Below are 21,932 nucleotides of genomic sequence, written 5' to 3' on the forward strand. Positions count from 1 at the left end.
TATAATTTATTATATTGGGGCAAAATATAATTAAAAACTTTTATATAAAGGAAATGGATTAAGCTTTTTTCTTAAAGGGCAAAAATTGCCTAAACCCTAAAGCTGAGATTTTTCTTGCTCAGTATTGGGTCGATGACGATGAAGTGTGTGTTTTGTTGATAATCTCGAGTGTGGGTGATCGAAGAGCAAAGGAAGTCCCAAGGTTAGCTTCTTATTTTGTTTATTTCGCGATTCTAATTGATCTACTTTGTATTGAGCAATTTTTTGAGAGATTCATGTTTTTGAAATCGTGTTATTGGATGTTCTTGTGAGATTATCGTTGTAAATGTAAATGGTTTCGAAGTTTTTGTTTGAATGGATTGGGATTTTTGTGCGAGTGTTGTTTTGTTATGTGTTACATTTTGAAGTTGTGTTTGGTTTTTGGTTGGGATTTTAGGTTTTTGATCTCATGGAGGGAGAAGAGAGTTTGTTGGATGCTATAAATGAAGAAGACGGATTTGAAAACTTGGAGGATGTTGAAATGGTTGATGTTGAAGAAGGGGAGATTGTTGTGGATCATGATTTAGATTCTGGAGAGAGGCAAAATGATGATGGTGATGGAGTCAAAGATAAAGAGGCGATTTTGGGTGAGAAGAATGGACTGCAACAGACAAACAAGAACAAGAGGAAGAAGAAGAAGAAAAAGAGAAAAGGCCCTGTGATGGACAAACCCATGAGTGTAGACTGGTAAGTGTTCTTTTTCTATATGCTAATATTGTTGTGTAAATTCTTGGTATAGCTGCCTGATCTTGGCTATGGTTGAAACGTTGCTCATTGTTTGATGTTTTGTTATGGCAGGTTTGTTAGGGATACTTGTAGACGCCTTAAGGAGAAGAAGTCTTACATGATATACACAGCTGTTGGGTGTCTCGGAATTGCTGCCTTAAGTGATCTTGTCAATGAGGTATACACTACTTCAAGATGTTTTCTGTGTTATTCCAGTTAAAACCTTGTTTGATCTGTGTGTGACCAGCAGTGGCAATCTTGTTTAGCTGTATTGTTTCACCTGCAGTTCAAGATATTCCTAGTGGAGCCTTTTTTGCTGCTTGTGCCTTTTGCTGAGATGTAGATGGTAAAACTTCATATTTTAGGTTGATTTTTTTTTCCCTTCTCTTGTGCACATCTGTCTTTTCTCTGTTTTTATTGATCTAGACAATTTGTATGAAACCATAAGTGGATAGATGAAGTTTTTATGATCAACAGTGTCAACCATATTTTCATGATCGAGACCATAAGTGGTTTGAGTGAGACCAACAGTGTCAACCTTATTTTCATGATCGAGAAATGACTGTCCACATATTCACTACTGCTTTGTGGATTGATCCTTCTGTTACTCCCACTGTATGCTTTTAAGTTGGTTAAGAATATTTCTATTCCACTTCGCAAGATTCTTGCCAAAGATATGATTGATGATGGCAAGAAATATTTTTTCTTAGGTGGTAGCAATTGAGACCTGTGGAGGTCAGGTGACTGCTGATGGCACTAGGAAACGGACAAGTGGTGGTGTATTGTGGAACATCATCAAAGCGAGACAGCCTGAAGCTTATAGAGAGATAATGAAAAAGACCAAGGAGTTTGAGGTTTGTACTTGCCTATCATATCACAACATTCGTAAATATATCCTGCTTTCTTAGCTTAAATGTGAAATAGCAGTCATGAAGATGTTATATCACTGTTTTCTATCTTACACCTCTTTCTCTCTTGCTCTTTGTCTTACGCTTTCAAACTTTGCAGAAACAATTTAGGCAACCAAACACGAGACCAAAATCAGGGCCTAAAAGAGATCAGGGTAGCTCCTCCGAAGGACTTGCCTCTGGAAATGTATCTGCTGATGAAGCTCTGGTGAGCGAGATGTGTGTTATGCCGGTAGCTGAGCAAACTGAATCCAAACCGGAAAAGGAAAGGAAATCTGTTCATGAGAGGATCAGGGTACCTGTTTCATATGATGACCTTTTCAGAGATGCACCTTTGGATGATTCACTAGCACATCATCCTTCTGCTTAAGCTCATTTATACACCGTTTACCTTGGACTTTTTTTAACTAGGTAAACAATATATCTAAGCTACTGGATGACTTCTCTTGTGGAAAGCAATTGTTTTGTCGAGAAATGGAAAGCATTGATTTTGTCGAGAAATGCATTAACAAAACTATATATACCAACTACCAAAGATTTCTTAAATACACAAACTTGAGCACCTCCTAGAAATTTACTACATAACATCAGTCGGCCTACACCATTAAGAGGTTCATGTGTTAACTTCTCGTTACATGATGCAGCTGATTTGATACAAAACATTTGTTTGCTTGAACTACACCACGAGATGAATTGGTCTTCCTGGGATTCTCTTTATGAACTGCTTGTTCTTTTATTGCACCTCTGTGAAGGCGTGATTGATAATCTTCTTAACTGCCATCATCGCTTGGACGAGCCATGTTAATATTACATCACCTCTTGTAGTGACCTTGGGTTCATACCTAGCCTCTCAGACAAACATGCTTGGTGTTTGTATGTGGCATACAAAGAGAGAGGATCATATTCGGAGGATCCGGGTCAACTTGTAAACCTGAGAATATAAAAATGGAGTTTGAATCAACATATGACAGGTTGAATGCATCTATGAATCAATTCTCATGGCAGTAGATAGCATAGAGAGAGAGCAAAAGAAGGAGAGAGAGAGAGAGAGCTGACTTGGGCAGTCCGGCTAGGCAAAAACACCTCTAAGCAATTTCTTTGACCATCAATTCTGCACAAATGTGGATTCGGTTCAAAATGATGAACAGATAACATCCTTATATCTTTGCTAAGTAGGATACTATAACATTAAACTAAAATTACAAACCTCTTGCTAATTGACCGTTGAAGATAGTGGTCTTCTGTTACAATCCCTTGACCCCCATACTTTACTTCATCGGAGTTCAGTATCATCTGCAAAATCCAGGTAATATTCTCAGGTGAAACGCATTGAACAACCTTATAGTGGAGTTCATTGTTCTATCAACGAGTAAAAACGCGGTAGCAACTGTGTTTCATGGAGAGCAAAGCAGTGGTTTCATTGACAGACACTTATTAAAGATGATAGATGATGGGTGCAATATCTAAACAGAGAATGGAAAAAACTTACGGTATATTCACCAGCTTCCTCTACACCGACATCATACTTTTCATATGAATTTGATGGGTGGAAGTTAAAGATAAATAGGAAAGGACCCCTTGAGAAAGAAATCACCTGTAGAGAACAATTAGTTGACTAGTAAGCAGGCTCATTGTACAAACTCTTTCATTTCTGATGCTTACTTTAGGTAGTCTCATTTTGCTCAGGTTTACACTGTTATTTTATAATTCTATAAATGTATTTGGAGAATTCCCAAATGTTGCAGGAAGACAGTTGGTTTATTTATTTTCCGCATTAGCTGAATAATATCGTATATAAAGGCATATACAAACACTAGCATGCCAAAGAATGCCAGGAACTCATTTTTCAGACCCTGAACCCAATCAATTTTCAGTGGAAAATAAAAGAGAAAAAGGATTCAATTACCATATTTGCATCATTCACATGGTGGATGCTGGGCAGACCTCTTGAAAGGATACCCTTGCTTTTATCCAAGTCCATTAGCTCCTACAAATAAAGAACGAGATCAGTAGCTAAAAAGCATCTCTTCTGATACAAGAGGATATATGCTTGGAACATTTTCTAGTCCTTACATTTTAAAGATATACAATTAAAACTTCAATAAGAAATCAAGCATTTAGTTTCTTCTGATATGATATCGGCAGTAAAGTTTTTTAAGTTCGAGTTCTGACAACTTTCTCGGCTTGATAACATTTATTTGCCGCCTTCATAGACTAATACAGTATTAAATTGCTAGGAAATTTAAGGAAGAAAATTTTCAGAGATGCTAACAAAATCATGGATATGGAAGCTGCACTTTTGTAAACAGGTGGTAATGGTAAGACTGATACCTTGTCAAAGGAAAACAAGTGATGATGCACTCCACTTTCCAGCAGGTCCCAGCGGCGGTTAGCAAGTGAAAACGAGAAGTTATTGCTCTGCGTTGGAAACTCAACCCTCTGACACAAGGATGAAACGTCAGAATCAGAAACATGAAGATGATGTCTTTAGAACAGTGGGAGTTTGTAGATTTACCTCAGGATGTCCAAATTCATTTCCCATGAAATTGAGGTATGCACGGCCACCACTTGTAAAAGTAATCAGTCTAATCATCTGGTCGTCCAAGCAATGACAAGAAACGTTAGCTTTCAGAATATAAGTGAAACAATATAGATAAAAGACAACAGAGGGCAATAATTAGACAATCTTCCAGATTTCATATTTTCACTTTTCAATGCAAAAATCAAAATAATATCAAATCTTATTCTACAGTTGTGTTCTCATCAGGATAGAGGTATGCTAAGTTCGGGAAGTAGTGCGTAAAGGACTAAGAAAGGGATACCTTATGTAGTGAAATTCCCCTGTCTAGCAATTCTTTTCCTCCAGGAGAACCATTATCGACTCCACCGAATAAGATTTCAGCAAATGAACGCCCTCCTGATATGGACTGGTGGAAAGGAAAAGTAGAATAAACAACAATGTCAATGCAACATAAAAGTTTAGTTGTGTAGTAGAAATGAAAAACTAAAGTTACAACGTAGATACTTGGTTGTGATTTTCGGCATAGCTGAGCATCTTGTCTGCATACTCTTTGTTAGCCACCAATGTACTGACAATCTGTAGCACTGGCTGAACATCAGACAACAGGACAAAAGTCTTGTTCTGCCATATATAACAATGGAAACGTAAAAGCTATAACCTTGCTCATGCTCCATTCATTATCCGGTACATTGTCGAGGAGAGAAACCCACATTTCTGACGCAGAAAGATTCACATAATAATCAAATCCAAGTCCACCTTGAGAAACTGGCTCACACAACCCAGGGTAATATGTTGCCTAAAAGCAAAAGGAAACCTTGTTAAGTTCTATAAGTGGGTAGATAGTGAAACCCAACGAGCAACGATTCAGATCATCGACAGAAAAATTAATGCAATTTTTCTGTCAATAAGAATCTTAAACTTTTTACCCACTGATATACATCTAACATTCGTAAAAGATAATTCGTCAAGAACTTCTTTTCCTGCGTATGGCCAGTTTAAATTGGCTTACACAAGCCAGTCGACACTATGGTTACCGTCATGTGTTGTACATGAGAAAGCATATATATACATGTTACATGTTACTCTCTTACACAACTTTTTATCTACATATAGCATATTTGGAAAAAGCATGAAAAGTTTTCACTAACTGGCAGTAACAGTACTAATTCTACTAACCAACACTTGCAAGACTAAAAACTAGAGATAATTTAGAAGCAATTATGCCCAGAAATATACTTCAGAGACTTAGTGATATTCTATGATGAAAGCAGTGTCAGTAGCTAGTCCCCCTCAATACTATCAATTAAGACAAAGCAATTCAATAAGGATGAATATTTAATAGCTTTAAACAAAAGCATGACCAAAAAAAAGTGATGTGTAGCTTACATCCTCAGCAATTGTTATTATATTTGGATGTTGAACGTGCAGGATTTCATTGGCCAAAATGAGGTACATCAGAGCATCTCGGTCAACATACTGATTGCAATAGCTGCCAACAGGAAAGACGTCAACAGTTTGACCAACTGTAATCAAAATTATACAAAGAGGTGTGTAGTCTCATAGATGCCTTACTCATCCAAATCGTTGTTAAATGAAGCAAACCCATTGTGCGTGTAAATCATCGAGGCAAGCGAGTGAAATTGGTAACCATCAACTTGATACTCTGTAATCCACCTGCAAAAGCCAAATGCAACAGCATCAGATTCCTATAACCAAAAAGTGTGCAACACTTTCCTACTATACCAAAAGAGTGAGTACAACCAATACATTATTAACAAACCACTTAATAATGTAGCTGCCTTTACCAGTTCAAATTTGATATTAGAAAATGAAGAACATCCAAATCACCGTATTTGAACATCCGGGTGCCCCAGTGTTTGTGATGCCCCCTTTTACCTATTTCCACGATGAAGAAAATGGAACATTGTGTTTTTAGACAGGCCCATATTCAACTATGTCAGACATGTTTGACGTCATCTTTGGACGTACACAAGATTATGAACAACATTGGTTGTAACACGAAAATTATGGTGCATACTTTCTAGTTACATACCAATGACTTGGACATCAACACGTTAGAATAAAGGCATGCAAGAAGTCTTTTATTCATGCAAGAACTCATGAAATAAATAAAAAGTGAACTACTATTATGGAAATTACCATAATGAAAATAGCAATCATTTGAACCATCGAAGAGAGAAAGCCCAACCATCTGATCAGCTGCTGCATAAGAATGCACGATGTCCAAAAAGACAAGAAGTCCTAGGCCTGTATATCATGTGCTTCGTCACTACATGGTTATACAACATCAAGAAAACAAGAAAGACGAGAAATAATTACCATGTGCCTCATCAACCAACCGTTTGAAATCATCTGGCGTGCCATATCGGCTACTGGCAGCAAAGAAGTTCGTAACCTGAAATGGTGATGGATACCAATTATGACAAATGAGGTAAAAAATAATTTTCATAAATCCATTCATTCGGTTTAAAGATAAGTGACAGTAGTTTCCTTAATAATTTGTAAAATCTGCCATATTATGTACTAGGAATTCTGGTTATTAGCTTGAGTGTAGTTCCATAGCTGTTATTTTTTTCAAATGTAACTAGTAAAAGGACCTGATCAGGACTAAATGACATATGCAATGCCCACTAATCAAAATTGTTTCTTTCCACTTTATTTCTATCAAGTTGTTCTCTTCTTGTTCCATATTTTTCATCAATTCTCTCTATTCTACACTATTGTCTATTTTTTACTAATCATTCGGCAAAGACCTTCAGAACCTTTCATGCACAGTGGACAGCAAAGCCAAAGACGATATAATCATAAGAACTGGAGGTAACATAAGACTATGAATAACAGCTATGCTGACCCTATAACCAGACTAAGAAGTAGTAAAAAAGAAAGTTTAAGTGCTAGAAGTTTAGCTTGCTGACCCTATAACCAACAGTAAAATAATCCTTGTGCTCAGGGACACCAATCAACTGGATTGCATTGTATCCAGCTCTTTTCACATGAGGAAGGACCTGATGTTTGATAGGCCACAGAAAAACTGAGATGTGTGCATAATAAGATTGCAAGTAAGAATACAATGAATACATTAGGAGGTACCTTCTTAGTAAATTCTTCGAAAGTTGAAACTTTTGGCTCGGACCCACTGATTCCAACATGACATTCGTATATGCGCAAGGACTCTGGAACTTTTGGCTTGGAATATTTCCACTTGTATGCAGCTTCAGGAGAAGGTTCCCAATGAATTGCGTAAGCTTGCTTTCCTTCATCCTCTATTTTAGAGAAAAATGAATACATTAATAATAAACAAGATACATTATCGTGGAAATATTAACATGACACATACAAAAACGTTATTTTAAAAGCATCTCTGCATAGAAACATCAAGCAGTAGCGTATAGAAACAAGAAAGGTTTTACAGCTTCTCTGAAAAATGTTGTTCAGTAAGACTGTTAATTTAGTGCTTACAAAGTTCTAGTAACTCTGGACATGAAAAGCAGAGAGTAAAAAAAATGGAAAAAAACTCCTTCCGTTTGTTCAATTCGTGCAAATACTTCTAAGCATGTGTCATCAGATGAAAGAAAAACTGAATGCTTGCTTCCATATATTTATGAATGTTATGAAATTTGTTAAATTTCATGTGCTACTCCTAACCATAGAAATACCAAACGCTGTCATACCTGGTTGCACATATGTAGCCCAAGCAGGCACTCGTTCAAGCGGTCCATCAGGAGTATTGAAATACAATCTATACTTGCTTCCATGTGGAACAGCTGGAATATATTTTTGCAACCATGCCTTTCTTCCTTTACGTGTCTCTAACCAATATGGAATCGGAGGTTCTTTCTCATAAAATTTCTTTGTCCATTCTGGAGATGTCACGACATTAAAAATATCATATGGCTTTCCTTGACCTTTATCAATGATGTCGCATGGAGGTAGATTACTTGGCGGGTCATCTTTATGCTCCTCTTTCCACTGTTTATATCTCGTTTCTGCATCTGGTATATCTCCAAGCTCTTCTAACGTTTGTGGACTGTTCGGGCCAAACATCTGCTCGTATAGTTTGGCAGGAACTTCAAAGCGGTTTTTAATAAACCGATCCTCACCAGGTTCCCAATACTCATCATTAGCTTTCTGGAAGATTTCTTCAGCTGATACACCACTATCACCCTTATCATAGTCATCGACATAGTTATACTGCTGAAAGTATAGTTCATCTGGTTCTTCACCCTCTCTTAACTTATCTTCAAGAATAATGAACCAATACCCATAATCATCATGGCCAAATAGGCCCTCTCTAGCTGCATTTTCTGTAGGCGACCATCCATTGAAATCTCCGATTATAGCCCCATAACGAGAACCTGAATTTAGGATTGGTTAGTATTCTCAAACTTCCCAACATACATATCAAGTTTCTGAACATCATTCATTCTGTTTCAGAACCAAATGTAAGTAATGAACTGACTAATGAAATTTTAAGATTAGAGCAAGAGACAGAACCTGGACCCCAGTCCATAAAGTCAACCCGGTGTTCCATATGTCGATGCATCCCCAATAACTCAAATCTACAATGAAAAGAAGGCTATTCATTAGACAAAGCATTTTGGATACACATCAGTCACTAATCCAGGATCAAAATCTTCTCTTGAAAGAAACTGGGACCAAGAGGATACATACCCTGAAGCAAAATCTCTGAAATCGAAATGGCGTTTGAAAATCTCATCTTTAAGGTCTTTCAAAGCTTTATGCCTACAGAAAAACGAACAGGCTTATTATACACAGCTGTAATCAAAATTGATCCTTTTTTGTTGCCCATTTTTTCAAAATCAAAGTTGATACATTTTTATACCTTTCCCGGAGAAATTGAGCAAAGATTCTGTCAGCAATTCCGAGTCTGGTGAGAAACCCAACAGGGTCAACTCCAGCCTCAGCGTCGCTAGTGCTCTGGCTCTGACTCTTCTTTTTCTGTTTCTCCTGGCGTGGTCTCTCGGCGGCGAAGCAAGTGATTTTCAACTTGATCTTCCTGGGAAAATTGACTCCTGAGATTCCCAGGCGCCGTTTCTCGGAAACGACAAGATTGTTTGGGTGGAAAGAGAATCTGGTTTGATTAGAGAGGGACACCATTTTTGTTGGTGCTACGAAGAAGATTTGTTCATACTCTCACTCACACTCAGGGTTTTAGTCTTTTTTTAAGATAAGAGAGGTTTTTGAGTCGACTCGTTATAAAGAACGACGACGAGTTCACTCGGTATTCGGATATTTTTCTCAATTTGAAATTTGAACCAAACCGAGCGTAATTTAAACCGGTTCAATCCCGAACCGATTGATAAGAACTACATGGATTTGTGATCTTGAAAGTGAGATTTCTCGTTTTTTATTTACTTTTAATTAAATTCAACACGAGTATGGTTTTCTTTTGATAAATTTTTAACATTCACATATTTTTACAGATTTAATTGAATTTTGGATGCCAATTTTTGGTTTAAGCACCGGTTTTGCCCTTCTTTACAGCAATCTCCAAGTTTCTTCTTGTGATTTGAAGCTCTCTTGTGTAGTAATGCATTCTATCTATAACCATGGCCAAGAACAAGACAGTCCCTTTTCACACACATAAAAATAAAAATAAATTAAGAATTAGATCCAAAAAAAACACATAAAAATGGTGTGTGAAATAAAATGGTGTTTTAATGTCACTATTTACCCATGAGGAAAGCTTCGAGGAGGCGATTGGCAAACATGACTTGATCGGTCGAGTTAGCTACACCACCAGATTCAGAGACCCTTGTGTGGATTTGAATAGTGCTGAACATAACCGAGCCAAACAACACAAGCATAGTGGCTGCGACCGTTTTCGCAACCAGTGGTGCTCGACCTTGCTTTGATAGGTCTAGCAGTTTCACCACCACTCTTCTCGCTGGAGTCCCGAACCCGAGTGTTAATATCAGGACGGCTTCGATTGTCACGATTGTGAATAGAAGTTGAAACATCTCTACGAACATTTTTTATTAGTACATGGAGAAGTTTAGAGTGGATCAATCCAAAAATGGGTTCAAGTTGTTATAAAAAGTGTTGATGAGTAGAAAGAATAAGAAGTTTGCTTGGTGCGATGGTAACTGATAATATATAACTAAGGATTTGGAATGGAATACTAGCTCATATGCTTTGTGTGCTCTCATGATTCAAGGAACGGATGATTTTACTCTCTCTTTTTTTTTTTTGTAGTTTAATTATTTCGAGATTTAGTTTGTTTTATTAAAAGAAGTATTAATTTTGTGAAGAAAAAAAATATAACAAGGAAATAACAATCGGAACAAAATATGCAAAACTCTTTATACATTATTTGAAACTCTTTAACAAAAAAGTATGCAAAACTCTTGAATTTGAGATCACTGAATTCAAAATCCTTGTCAAAATTTTGTGTTATTCATATAGTATTTTAAAATGTTAGTTAAAATTCATTTTTTATCCAACATATTGTTTTTTAATGTTCAAGTATATTCAAATTAAACATACAAAGACTCAAATACAAAAAAAAACTTTATTATTCTAAATAAACTTTATTATTTCTAAGTAAAATTCATTTTTAATCAACATATTGTTCTTCACTATGTTGCATGAAAACGGAAACGGAAACGCGGAAACGAAACGTTTCAAAACTGAAAAACGATTTTTTTCTAAAATTAGGGTATGGAAACGTTTTGAAAACGTATACACACACATATTGTATATATATATATATATACTTTAAATAACAAAAATCTAAAACATAAATATCAAATAGTTTAACTAAAATTCTAAAAAGTAAAGATTAAAAAGCTTAATCTCAAATATTTAGACCATCATCTTCATTAGTTCCATCAAAAATCATATGAAGCATATGAAATTTGATTCGTCGGGAGAAAAATCTTAAAACTCGCGTCTCCCAAAATTAATTAAATCTTGATATTTTCAAACTTTTTAATTATTAAGTTTTCAAAGTAAAAAGACAAGATTTTTCGACGTGAGTTTCCATTGAGTTTCCGAGAGTTTTCGTTTCCGAAACATTTCAGAAACGAGAAACGCATTGTGGAGAGAGTTTCCATGCAACATAGTGTCCAAGTATATTCAAATTAAAAATACAAAGATAAACTTTATTATTCTAAATACATTTTTAATAAAAATCGAAATCGACAAGATCGATTTTGAAATCAGTGAATTCTACGACACTAAGATTTGAAATCTATGTAGATTTTTTAAATTAAAATAGAAAAACTATTAAACCTTCTTTACTTTTGTTTTTTCTCCATATATACTACAAACTAATAATATAAACAAAAATACTAGCTGTGAAATTGAATGTTTCTGGTGTGTCATGAGTTTCTCATTCAACGATCACTTGATCAAAGAATACAAAATTTTGTTAATGCCAATGATTTGCGTAATCTATATATTAAATTCTATTTGAACATTCAAACAATCGCTGTATATAGATTCCATTGATAAGATGCAAACATATATGACATTGACATTTTATCTGTCTGTGATGTTGATCCGGTCATCTTCATGCTGTTCAGGGATCTTATGACACATATGTATGTACATGAACATCGATCTGATTTAGCATATTAATATATATAATTACAAAATACTAAAATTATGAAATCATCAAATACTCAATTAACAAAAAATATATTTTTCAACAAAATCAACTAGTTGTGATTATAACTTTATTTTATGTTTATAAAAAGACTATAAGCAGATATATATATAAAAAAAAAAATGATAAATCACACTATATATGAATTTACTGCGGATATATCAATCCACCTAAGAATTAATGAATTATGATCTCCAAAACTTTGTTAGAAAAAAATATATTATGGAAAAGGAACGTGCACCATCTTTATCAGTTACAAATCAAATTCCAAATTTTAGCTAAAAATAATTGATTTTCTTTTAATATTCCATTCGTATTATGTGGAAACGTAATGTGTCTATATGGACTCCATGTCTAGCATGATTAAATGAAATGAACTTTTGCCATTTTAAGTCGTGTCTCCCAAATTGTCTTTCTTTGTTTGCTTTTTTATATGCATCGTTCTTCCACAAATCCTACGCAAAAGTTTGATTGAATGCAATTCTAACAAATTCAGTTGTTTGTTACAAATAAATGAAATAAGAACAATCAATATTTGTTGACAAATATTGATTGTTTACTGAAAGTATTCAAGTAAATCAAATAAACAGTAAATTATAAAAACACGTTATTCATGTGGGTTCACTTTTTTTTTTTAATCTTTTTTAAGTTTGGTCAACTAGGGGTGTTACCGTGTTATTTATATGTTTTTCAGTGGGATATCCCACACTAAAATTTATTGTCATTTTTATAAGTTTTCAACAGCTATAGAAATTTGGCAATAGCAAAAAATGAAAGGGATTATTGTTTGAAATGCATTTTTTGGGAAACAAGCTTACCAAAATACCATTTTGAATAGTTTATGGATTTTTTCATTTTTATACATTTAACAATATACTTATTTACAATTTTTCCCTGCAAAAACATGTACTTTATATCAAATACTAATTTTTAAAAATTAAAAAAAAAAACGAATAAACTCAAAAATAACGAGTAAAAATGTATGTTAAATTATAATTTTTTTTGCCTGATAAATGATAAAATTCACAAAATAGTTTAAGAAGGGGCAAATTTAACGAATGTCACTCTACAAAGAGGCATACCCGCAAAAGTCGATCATTGGTCAATACTCAAACATAAAAAATTACAACTAGATGTTGACAGCAAGAAAATTACTCACTAGCTTAACGTCATCGAAGTAGTTTTTCCATACCACTGACTCAAATGTGAACCGGTTTCTTAACTGGTGTATATATATCTAGAATTTTTCTTTCTTATTTTTCGACCGAAAATTGTAAGTGCTATGTTTTTATGTAACATATATTGGCTTTCACTTGCCGATTTTTTTATTTATCTTTTACTTCTGTAAAACCTAGTTTACGTTTCTTGCTTAAATCTTTTATTTATTTTAAACATATTTCTCATTTAAATCACTGGAATTGATGCGTCAAAAATCACTATAATTAATTGAAATCACATAATCGCTTAGTCAAACTTGAGTATCATTCAAAAGCCTTATATTATATTTAGCTTTATATACAATTTGTTCCAGGCTCTTGTCACCCATGTAAAAAGCTTCATATACAACTGTATGTATATATATATATATACACATATAACAAAATGTATATATTATATAGTATATGTCTCTTCGTTCACATGTACGATATTGTTTTTTAGAAATAATGTAAGGTTAACGTATATATAAAAAATGGAATCAAGTGATGAGGCACCAGTTAAGAAAATACGGTAAAAAACCAATTGACGATTTTTATCATGAACTGTTTGAAAAAAACAATACAAAAACCTAGCCTAAAATAATTCCAAATTGTTTGCTCCAACAGTCCAACTGTTTGAAATTAATTAATTACACACAGTTAGACTACTGTCTAAAATAATTTATTACTAATCAATCTTGTAAAATAAATTTAAATATTTCCCTAGGCATTCTAAACCTGACAAATTGGCTGTAGAAAATACCATAAATAAGAATGGTTCAAATGAAAAAGTATTAAATGTTTAAACAAACAAAAAAATCTTTTTTGTTGAGACTTGCACGTCATACTCTGTTGTTTCTTAATCTTTATCCCACATATAATGGAATTAGCCCCACGAAACTTAGTCTATCTCATTAATCTTTCTTTCCTTCAATCTGTCTGTTGCTCTCTCTCTCTCTCACACACACTGATCAGCCATGGGAGACGAACCACTTCTTCAGAAAGTCAAGATTCAAGAAGACATTGAATCCGTACCACTTCTTCAGAAAGTCAAGATTCAAGAAGACATTGAATCCGTTAAAGGAATTCGTGTAAATAATGACGGCGAAGAGGACGGTCCCGTTACTTTAATTCTACTCTTCACAACCTTCACTGCTCTCTGCGGCACCTTCTCCTATGGCACTGCCGTAATTTTCTTCATCTTCTCTTCTTTTTTTCTTTTCTCTATGTTTTTTCTAGGGTAAACACAGAATCTAATCCCATAATTAATTAGTTACCATAAGATTTAACCAAAATTGTAAGTTATAGCTAATTCGTTATCTATTTGAAAAAGGGTCCAAATCAAAGAGAATGATGTATCAACAAGGATTATGCCGTCGCAGAAAAAGCAACATTTTTCAAATGATTGATAACGACATGAATATTATAGGTTTATGTTATTTTTGTGTAGGCCGGCTTTACATCACCAGCTCAAACCGGGATTATGGCAGGACTGAACCTTTCTTTGGCTGAGGTCAGTGCTGAGTTGTTAATTTTATTTCCATTTTTTATTGATTAGTTTTATTAATTTGTTAATCGTTGTCTTAAAAATATATAGATGGATTGTCACAAAAAAAAAAAGTATATATGAGATAGAAGTATATATAAAAAGTATATATTAGTGACTTAGTGTGGTAGAAAAAAAAAATGCAAAGAATCATTTATCTAAAAAGTAATTAGTCTTCAAAATCCAATATTTGCATATAAAAATTGTCTATTTATTAGAGTTCAAATTTTCTACTTAAAAGTATATGATTGTTTTTGGTAATGGCGTAAGAGTGTGCGCTAGTGTCATTGTTAAACACTTTTGCAGATTTTGATCATCTTTTAATTTAAATATTAGTTATAACCACTTTAATGTGTATTACTGTATTAGAAGAAAAGGTACTCAAGTCATTGTTCGTTCATGGATGTAGTTCTCATTCTTTGGGGCTGTCTTAACAATTGGTGGACTTGTGGGAGCCGCGATGTCGGGAAAACTTGCTGATGTCTTTGGTCGAAGAGGCGTAAGCTCTCTTTTTTATATTTTTTAATCTCTTTTTATCATCATGACTAAAATTACAATTCCATTAAGGAGTTTCTTTACACATATATTCCAAACAAAAGATATATAGCGGTTTCATGAATGACTATACGCAGGCTTTGGGGGTTTCAAACTCGTTTTGCATGGCCGGCTGGCTTATGATTGCCTTCTCTCAGGTTTCTAACGATCATTTTATATATCTCAATACTTATTTAAATAGTGTTTGTTTGTCACGTATGACATAAGCTTAAGCGTTTGAATGTTTCAAGTTTTACCAAAGAAAAACTCTGGTTTAGAGTTCCCTCGACTATTATTCTAGACAAAAAAAGATCTTTCAAAATCAAAAGTTTATACGAATAGTTAATTGTTTGCTGTTTCTTAAGTATTGTTTATCATATATAGGCGACTTGGTCCCTTGATATCGGAAGACTTTTTCTCGGGGTCGCAGCTGGCGTAGCTTCTTATGTGGTACGTAGTTAAATAGGTCGCCTGGTAATTACTGTTTATTGACTTTTACTCCAAGCAACCAATTTAAGTATTTTTTGTCATTAACTCCACGCATCTAATCTCAGGTACCAGTCTATATTGTTGAAATCGCTCCCAAAAAAGTTCGTGGCACATTCTCTGCGATTAACTCGGTAATACACTGGAAAAAAAAATTTAAGAGAAATTTTAATTTTATTAGTTTGAAATCATTCATTTTTTTTTTTTTTGGTTGATAGCTTGTGATGTGTGCTAGCGTCGCCGTCACATACCTCCTTGGATCAGTCATTTCATGGCAAAAATTAGCTCTCATAAGTAAATACTGGACTCTGCCTATGAACTAATTATAATATTTAAATTAATTTTTAACTATGTTAAATTAATCAAGTTGACAAAATATTTACTTGGTGTTGTTTGGAGTTGTGCAGGTACGGTTCCTTGTGTTTTTGAATTCGTCGGTTTATTCTTCATACCGGAGTCTCCTAGGTGGCTGGTAATTAGTTAATTAGTCTTGTTACTTTTTAGTAACTAACATATACAAATAAAACATATTAAAAATTGTTACTACAAGTAAATCAAACCATTATTAACAGTTTGGTATCTTTGTAATTTATAGTCTAGAAACGGTAGGGTGAAAGAATCGGAAGTTTCACTCCAACGCCTACGAGGAAACAACACTGATATCACTAAAGAGGCTGCAGAAATCAAAGTAAAACAAAAAAAGAGTTCGAAAAAGTGACACTATACGTAAATTTGACAAAAACTTATTTTGATTGTTCTTTTTTTTTCTTCAGAAATATATGGATAATCTTCAAGAATTCAAAGAAGATGGTTTTTTCGATCTCTTCAACCCACGATATTCTCGTGTCGTTACTGTAAGAATTTTATTAATTGAAATTTGAATGTCTTTTTGAGTAAAAATGCGTTAATACTCTTGTAAATTTTGTAGGTTGGAATTGGATTGCTAGTACTACAACAACTGGGAGGTCTCAGTGGCTATACATTTTACCTTAGCTCGATATTCAAAAAATCGGGTAAATTAAAACTCAAATGACTTACTGAAAGAGAATTATTTTGTCTAATATAATGACCAAAACTATACTATTTAATATGCAATTTAATTATTTTGTAGGGTTTCCTAACAACGTAGGAGTAATGATGGCGAGCGTGGTGCAGTCTGTGACAAGCGTTTTAGGAATAGTAATCGTGGATAAATATGGAAGACGATCCCTTTTAACGGTTATAATTTGTTTTATATCCTTTTAATCAGTGAAACTGTATAATATATAGTGGGTAACCAGAAGTTAATTAACGTTGTTTCTTTGTTCTTTCTGTGAATTACTTATTTACAGGTTGCGACGATCATGATGTGTTTGGGCTCATTAATTACAGGACTATCGTTTTTGTTTCAGGTTTTTTTTTTCCTGAAATAAAATTACTTATTAGTTAAATAAAAAGTTATATGATTTATGTACATTCTACTCTCTTTTTTTAGTTTGTTTTTCTTGAAATGAGTTTTATTACTATTTTTTTTCTTTTCAATATAACTAATACAATCAAAACTAATATGCAGAGCTATGGTTTACTTGAACATTACACCCCAATTTCAACATTTATGGGAGTGTTGGTACGTACTACTACATAATGATTTCATTCTGTCCTCCTTTTTTCTTTTATAAATAAAATCATGTCCTCCTTCTTATATAAACATAATGATATATGAATATTTCGTTCCTCCTTTTTTATATGATTACATAGACATAATCATATAAAATCATGTCCTCCTCCTTTTTTTTTTTCTTTTAGACAAAAAAGATAAAAATTAATATTTCTTAAGATAAATTTTACCGACTCTTGTTACAGGTTTTTCTAACTTCGATTACAATCGGAATAGGAGGTATTCCATGGGTTATGATATCTGAGGTAATCATTTGTCTTCAGTTTGATCGTAACCAGATGAATAGTTCAACAATATATTTATGTTCGACAAAAATATTTTGTATATAGTCAAATTCAAAAGCATATATAAAGATTATGAATATCTATGACCAGGTTAGATGAATAATGAAACAATCTGATACACAGAAAAAAGAAGTAGATCTGATCATCTGATAAGAAAATGTTAGAATAAATTATTTTTCGTATAATTTAAAAATAGACCCTTTTGGTATGATAACATAATACAATTTATTATTTTTAAAATAAAGTATAACATAATGACTTATAAACCATAATAACTTGATAAATGAAGTGGTTATAAATTGTTTTAAAACGTGGCTACATTTAAAAAACAAGAACTCGATTTTATTTTTATGTCAATAAAAAATGTTCCTTATTGGTCTGAGCCAGTGAAAAATATTACTAAGTGTTCTGCTTCTGTATGCAGCATGCAAATAGTTATTACACTTGAGAATATTAGTTGGGTGCTAACATTAATTTAAGATAACATTAATTTAGGATATAATCTAGATAAAAACTAACTAGTAGTTTTCAATATATCTAATTATTATATTTGTGGGATAATTAGATGACACCGATCAATATAAAAGGATCAGCAGGGACGCTATGCAATTTAACTAGCTGGTCCAGCAATTGGTTCGTCTCTTACACATTCAACTTCCTCTTCCAGTGGAGCTCTTCTGGTAATTTACTTCATTTTACAATTGTCTCTAAGTAAATAATGCATTTACTAACTTTTGATCAAATTTTAATCATTTGTTGATATTTAAATCATAGGTGTGTTTTTCATATATACAATGATATCGGGTGTGGGCATCCTGTTTGTGATGAAGATGGTACCCGAGACTCGAGGTCGTTCGCTCGAAGAAATTCAAGCTGCCATTACCCGATAACTTTGTAAAATATCATTTACTTGGTGTCAAAATTCATATAATTGTATACATGGCCTCCCTCACTTATCAATGAATTCAGAATTGTTTGTCCCAGTTTTTAAATGCTTGATTTTGACATCATTCACCAAACAATTGGCTCTTTTATTTTTTAAGGTTGGTTGGTTCATGTTTTGAGATACATTTCCATACAAGATATAAATTTAAAGCTTGAACAAATATGTACTATTTGAGTTTAAATTTTTGGATGGTAACATATCAACATCACTAACACGAAATCATTACCGCTTTTTGCCATGATCAGTAATAATTTCAATGAAACAAAAGTTAATTTACCAAGTATATATATACAGTTTAGAGTACGAACATTGGACCATCGGAGTTATTGCTATATATCCAACCATGGCCAGTTAATAAATAGTCCAGATATATGTGGTATTCTATGTTATTATAAAAATATTTTTTACCACTGTCAAATAATGTTGTTGTTCCTTTTGGTTACGATCCGAAAAATTAAACAGATCTAAAATCCTAAGAAAAATCGTTCACGTCAGTGAAATAGTCAAATATAAAGCCCTATTTAGATGTTCAATGTTCTTTTTTTCTCTCATATTTAGAGAATTAGAGGTATTAATTTCTTGTTCATTTTTAGTTTATATTTGGGTTGTACGGTATTAATACCTCATTAAGAAAGTTGCATTTAGAGTTTGATTCCATTCAATGTAGACGGTACGTTTCAAATTCATCTAAGAATCCACCTAAAATTTATTGATTTCAAATTATATAAATTTACTTGGAGGATGCATCTTTATATTTCTGCATGCTTTTGGAAATAGGGCTTTATTTACGTGTTTATGGTTATAAATTAAATGGTCAAGTATTTCTCTTCGTGTTTACGTTGAGTAACAGTCAAATCGAATTGAACATGTCAAAGAAACACTGAAGAAGATATAGACTGGCCGGGTCACCAAGTAGAGCTCGATTATTTTTTCTAATTCATTCATTTATTTCCTCAAAGGCCGATAATAACACAAAATCATGGACCGAATCACTTTAGATGAATAATATATTAATCTTTTTTCATAAGACTTTGGTACGTAAAACCCATTGCCATGCATTCCATTCCATGGTTTAACGTCAAGATCTTATAGCTTCTCATCAATGATGTCCACCACCGAAACCACCTCCGGCACCGGCTCCCCCACCGAAACCACCACCAATACCGCTTCCGCCTCCTCCTCCAAACCCACCACCGCCACCAGCTCCACCTCCTCCTCCGAGTCCACCCCCAGCACCAGCTCCTCCTCCAAACCCTCCACCTGAACCACCACCAGCCCCACCGCCAAATCCTCCACCAGCACCACCACCCCCACCAAGACCACCACCGCTCCCAGCTCCTCCACCAAATCCTCCTCCAGCTCCACCACCAGCTCCTCCTCCTAAACCGCCACCGCCTCCAGCTCCTCCGCCAAGACCGCCTCCTCCACCAAAGCCGCCTCCTCCACCAAGACCACTGCCTCCACCAATACCGCCTCCTCCACCGAGACCTCCGCCTGGATGGTGGAAGAATGTCTTTTGGTCCTCGAGACCACTCTTCAGCTTCCTGTTAGCGACACTGGCAAATGAAGTGAAAGCAAAAGAGCCGACAAGTAAGGCAACAAGAAAGAGTGACTTGGAAGCCATGTCGATTTTTGTGTTTTGCGTATGTGATGATGAGGAACTCTATCAGCCAATAAGGTGTTTATATAGACCATTTGGCATGAGCTGAAGAATCAAACAATTGAATAAAAAGAGGGAGAGAGTAAAGTTTTAGAGTGAGTAATTATCATTAATTCATCTGCCCATCTAATTCATGTTGGCAAATTTAATGCAATCCCTAACTACCAGTGTTGACAAACATGTTACTCATCCACATGTAGTAGACCCCTTCTTTATTCTTTGTGTTAGTACTACTTAATAGTACTCATTTTCTTGCCTTTCACATTTAAATTTGGCTGCAGTATTTGATGAATCTGAGATTTTAGATTATTCTTATGTCCGGAGACCGGAGTTATTTAATGTTTTTGTTAATGTGTTTTTTAGTACATTTTGGTGTCCACCATTATTAAAGAAAACAACAACAAGGTATCTATATTTTCATGTTTACGATAAATAAACTTTACACATTACATTGGAAGAGAATAATAAGTATGAAATAATTTGTTTTCACTACATTTCTTGACTTGGACAAGGTTAATTTAAATTCGGGATCTGCCTCGCACTGGCCCATGGTATAAACAATCTCGTTGTTTAATGCATTTACGCGAGTAAAATATTCATCATGGTGACTGTTTGTGATTTTTATAGGAAAGAGAATAATTATGCAACAAGCCGATATGTTTTCAAAACTTGGTTCTCTTCTTGGATTGAATGCTCTCTTCTTAATTACGTTCTCATCCATAATTTGAACATCTAATTAATAATAAAATTGTCAAAGTTCCGTGGTCCCAGTAGACTATTGGCAATAAGTTAATATATGAAAATAACTTAAAACCAACTTTAAGTCAAAATTTGATCTTAATACGATTTAATTAGATGTCTGAAAAAAGTTTGCGTAATCAATAGATTGTAAATCTAGCTATGATTAGAATTGTTAACACATTGTTCTATAACTCAAATTACTAATATAAAGTAATCGAATGTTACCTATTACTTAAGATAAAATTTTACGGGGTTAAAAGTCTGAAAAGTTATCATTTAAATGTGGCTAATAGTTATACATGAAGACATGATACATGGTACAATACTACAATTACAATGACCTTGGATCTATATACCATAGTTTGTCTCTTGAAACCAAAATTATGGAGATTTTTATTGGTGATCTCATGTGTTTTACTAATCATCCTTTTTTCTTACACAAATCAATTATCCGAATATTTACTTACGATATAAAAAAAGTCACGATTTCAAATAAGTTTTAGTTAGGATATTTAATATCTATGGATGTTTTAAATTATCGAATAACAAAGAAATTATTTAATAATGATTGATTTTCCATATTGTATATATATATATATATATATATATATATATATATCAATATTGGTTATGTATGATATATACATAATTTTATTAACGACTTCATTTTATACAGATATTTATGCATTTTTTCCTTTAGGACATACTCCACATGTAAATTTTATATTTCACAATTATTTGAAATTTAGTGAATTTACCAATCGAATGAATATATTCTGTAAAATTGGTTGCTGATGGAAATTCGAAGAAAACAAGGCCGTTCAAAATTGATTGAAAGTGTTAATTAAAGGATGTTTCATATTGGTCACAAATGATTGTACAATCAAATTATTAGTCTTCATGATATAATAGAAATTCTATAAATTAATATTTTTAAAATTAATAATTTTTGTCGGTCCCAAATCAGAACAATGTAAAAATTAACCAAAATCGATAAGATAATAAAATAATAATTTTTTTTCAAATCTCTATATAAA

The 21,932-nt window shown here is 33.5% G+C and overlaps 5 protein-coding genes across 7 annotated transcripts; 2 read left to right on the forward strand and 3 right to left on the reverse strand.

Moving 5' to 3' along the window:
* Nucleotides 1-30: 30 nt before the first annotated feature.
* AT3G20430 (phosphorylated adapter RNA export-like protein) lies at nt 31-2,172 on the forward strand. The gene is made up of 5 exons (NM_112934.4): nt 31-202; nt 437-726; nt 838-943; nt 1,476-1,619; nt 1,774-2,172. Exons 2-5 carry the CDS (start codon nt 449-451, stop codon nt 2,041-2,043), a joined length of 798 nt encoding a protein of 265 aa, NP_188678.1. The 5' UTR covers nt 31-202; nt 437-448; the 3' UTR covers nt 2,044-2,172.
* On the reverse strand, nt 2,151-9,446 carry EMB2729 (Alpha amylase family protein). Of its 3 annotated transcripts, none has more exons than NM_001161157.2 (21): nt 9,059-9,419; nt 8,887-8,958; nt 8,710-8,774; nt 7,887-8,570; nt 7,306-7,478; nt 7,131-7,220; nt 6,535-6,610; nt 6,355-6,462; nt 6,000-6,090; nt 5,767-5,868; nt 5,581-5,683; nt 4,853-4,990; nt 4,699-4,770; nt 4,496-4,600; nt 4,189-4,266; nt 4,005-4,112; nt 3,580-3,660; nt 3,163-3,267; nt 2,881-2,966; nt 2,730-2,784; nt 2,151-2,604 (listed from the first exon to the last, which is right to left on the reverse strand). In NM_001161157.2, exons 1-21 carry the CDS (start codon nt 9,331-9,333, stop codon nt 2,572-2,574), a joined length of 2,700 nt encoding a protein of 899 aa, NP_001154629.1. In that variant the 5' UTR covers nt 9,334-9,419; the 3' UTR covers nt 2,151-2,571. The 3 variants fall into 3 exon arrangements, with proteins under 3 accessions (NP_001154629.1, NP_188679.2, NP_001189940.1); NM_001203011.1 differs by having other exon boundaries at nt 2,392-2,604; nt 2,757-2,784; nt 3,999-4,112; nt 7,872-8,570; nt 9,059-9,446; NM_112935.2 differs by lacking the exon at nt 7,131-7,220 and having other exon boundaries at nt 2,166-2,604; nt 9,059-9,405.
* Nucleotides 9,447-9,554: 108 nt separating this feature from the next.
* On the reverse strand, nt 9,555-10,296 carry AT3G20450 (B-cell receptor-associated protein 31-like protein). Its single transcript, NM_112936.4, has 2 exons — nt 9,911-10,296; nt 9,555-9,807 (listed from the first exon to the last, which is right to left on the reverse strand). Exons 1-2 carry the CDS (start codon nt 10,206-10,208, stop codon nt 9,692-9,694), a joined length of 414 nt encoding a protein of 137 aa, NP_566662.1. The 5' UTR covers nt 10,209-10,296; the 3' UTR covers nt 9,555-9,691.
* Nucleotides 10,297-13,853: 3,557 nt separating this feature from the next.
* On the forward strand, nt 13,854-18,613 carry AT3G20460 (Major facilitator superfamily protein). Its single transcript, NM_112937.2, has 17 exons — nt 13,854-14,228; nt 14,492-14,554; nt 14,997-15,086; nt 15,220-15,279; nt 15,506-15,571; nt 15,676-15,741; nt 15,826-15,901; nt 16,015-16,079; nt 16,203-16,295; nt 16,381-16,461; nt 16,536-16,620; nt 16,719-16,825; nt 16,939-16,998; nt 17,160-17,213; nt 17,450-17,509; nt 18,114-18,228; nt 18,323-18,613. The coding sequence occupies exons 1-17, from the start codon at nt 14,019-14,021 to the stop codon at nt 18,436-18,438; spliced, it is 1,467 nt and encodes a 488-aa protein (NP_188681.1). The 5' UTR covers nt 13,854-14,018; the 3' UTR covers nt 18,439-18,613.
* A 649-nt stretch (nt 18,614-19,262) lies between these two features.
* On the reverse strand, nt 19,263-20,322 carry GRP5 (glycine-rich protein 5). The gene has a single exon (NM_112938.4). The coding sequence runs from the start codon at nt 20,116-20,118 to the stop codon at nt 19,594-19,596; it is 525 nt and encodes a 174-aa protein (NP_188682.1). The 5' UTR covers nt 20,119-20,322; the 3' UTR covers nt 19,263-19,593.
* Nucleotides 20,323-21,932: the final 1,610 nt, after the last annotated feature.

Source organism: Arabidopsis thaliana, chromosome 3 (genome assembly GCF_000001735.4).
Source record: "Arabidopsis thaliana chromosome 3, partial sequence".
Lineage (NCBI taxonomy): Eukaryota > Viridiplantae > Streptophyta > Magnoliopsida > Brassicales > Brassicaceae > Arabidopsis > Arabidopsis thaliana.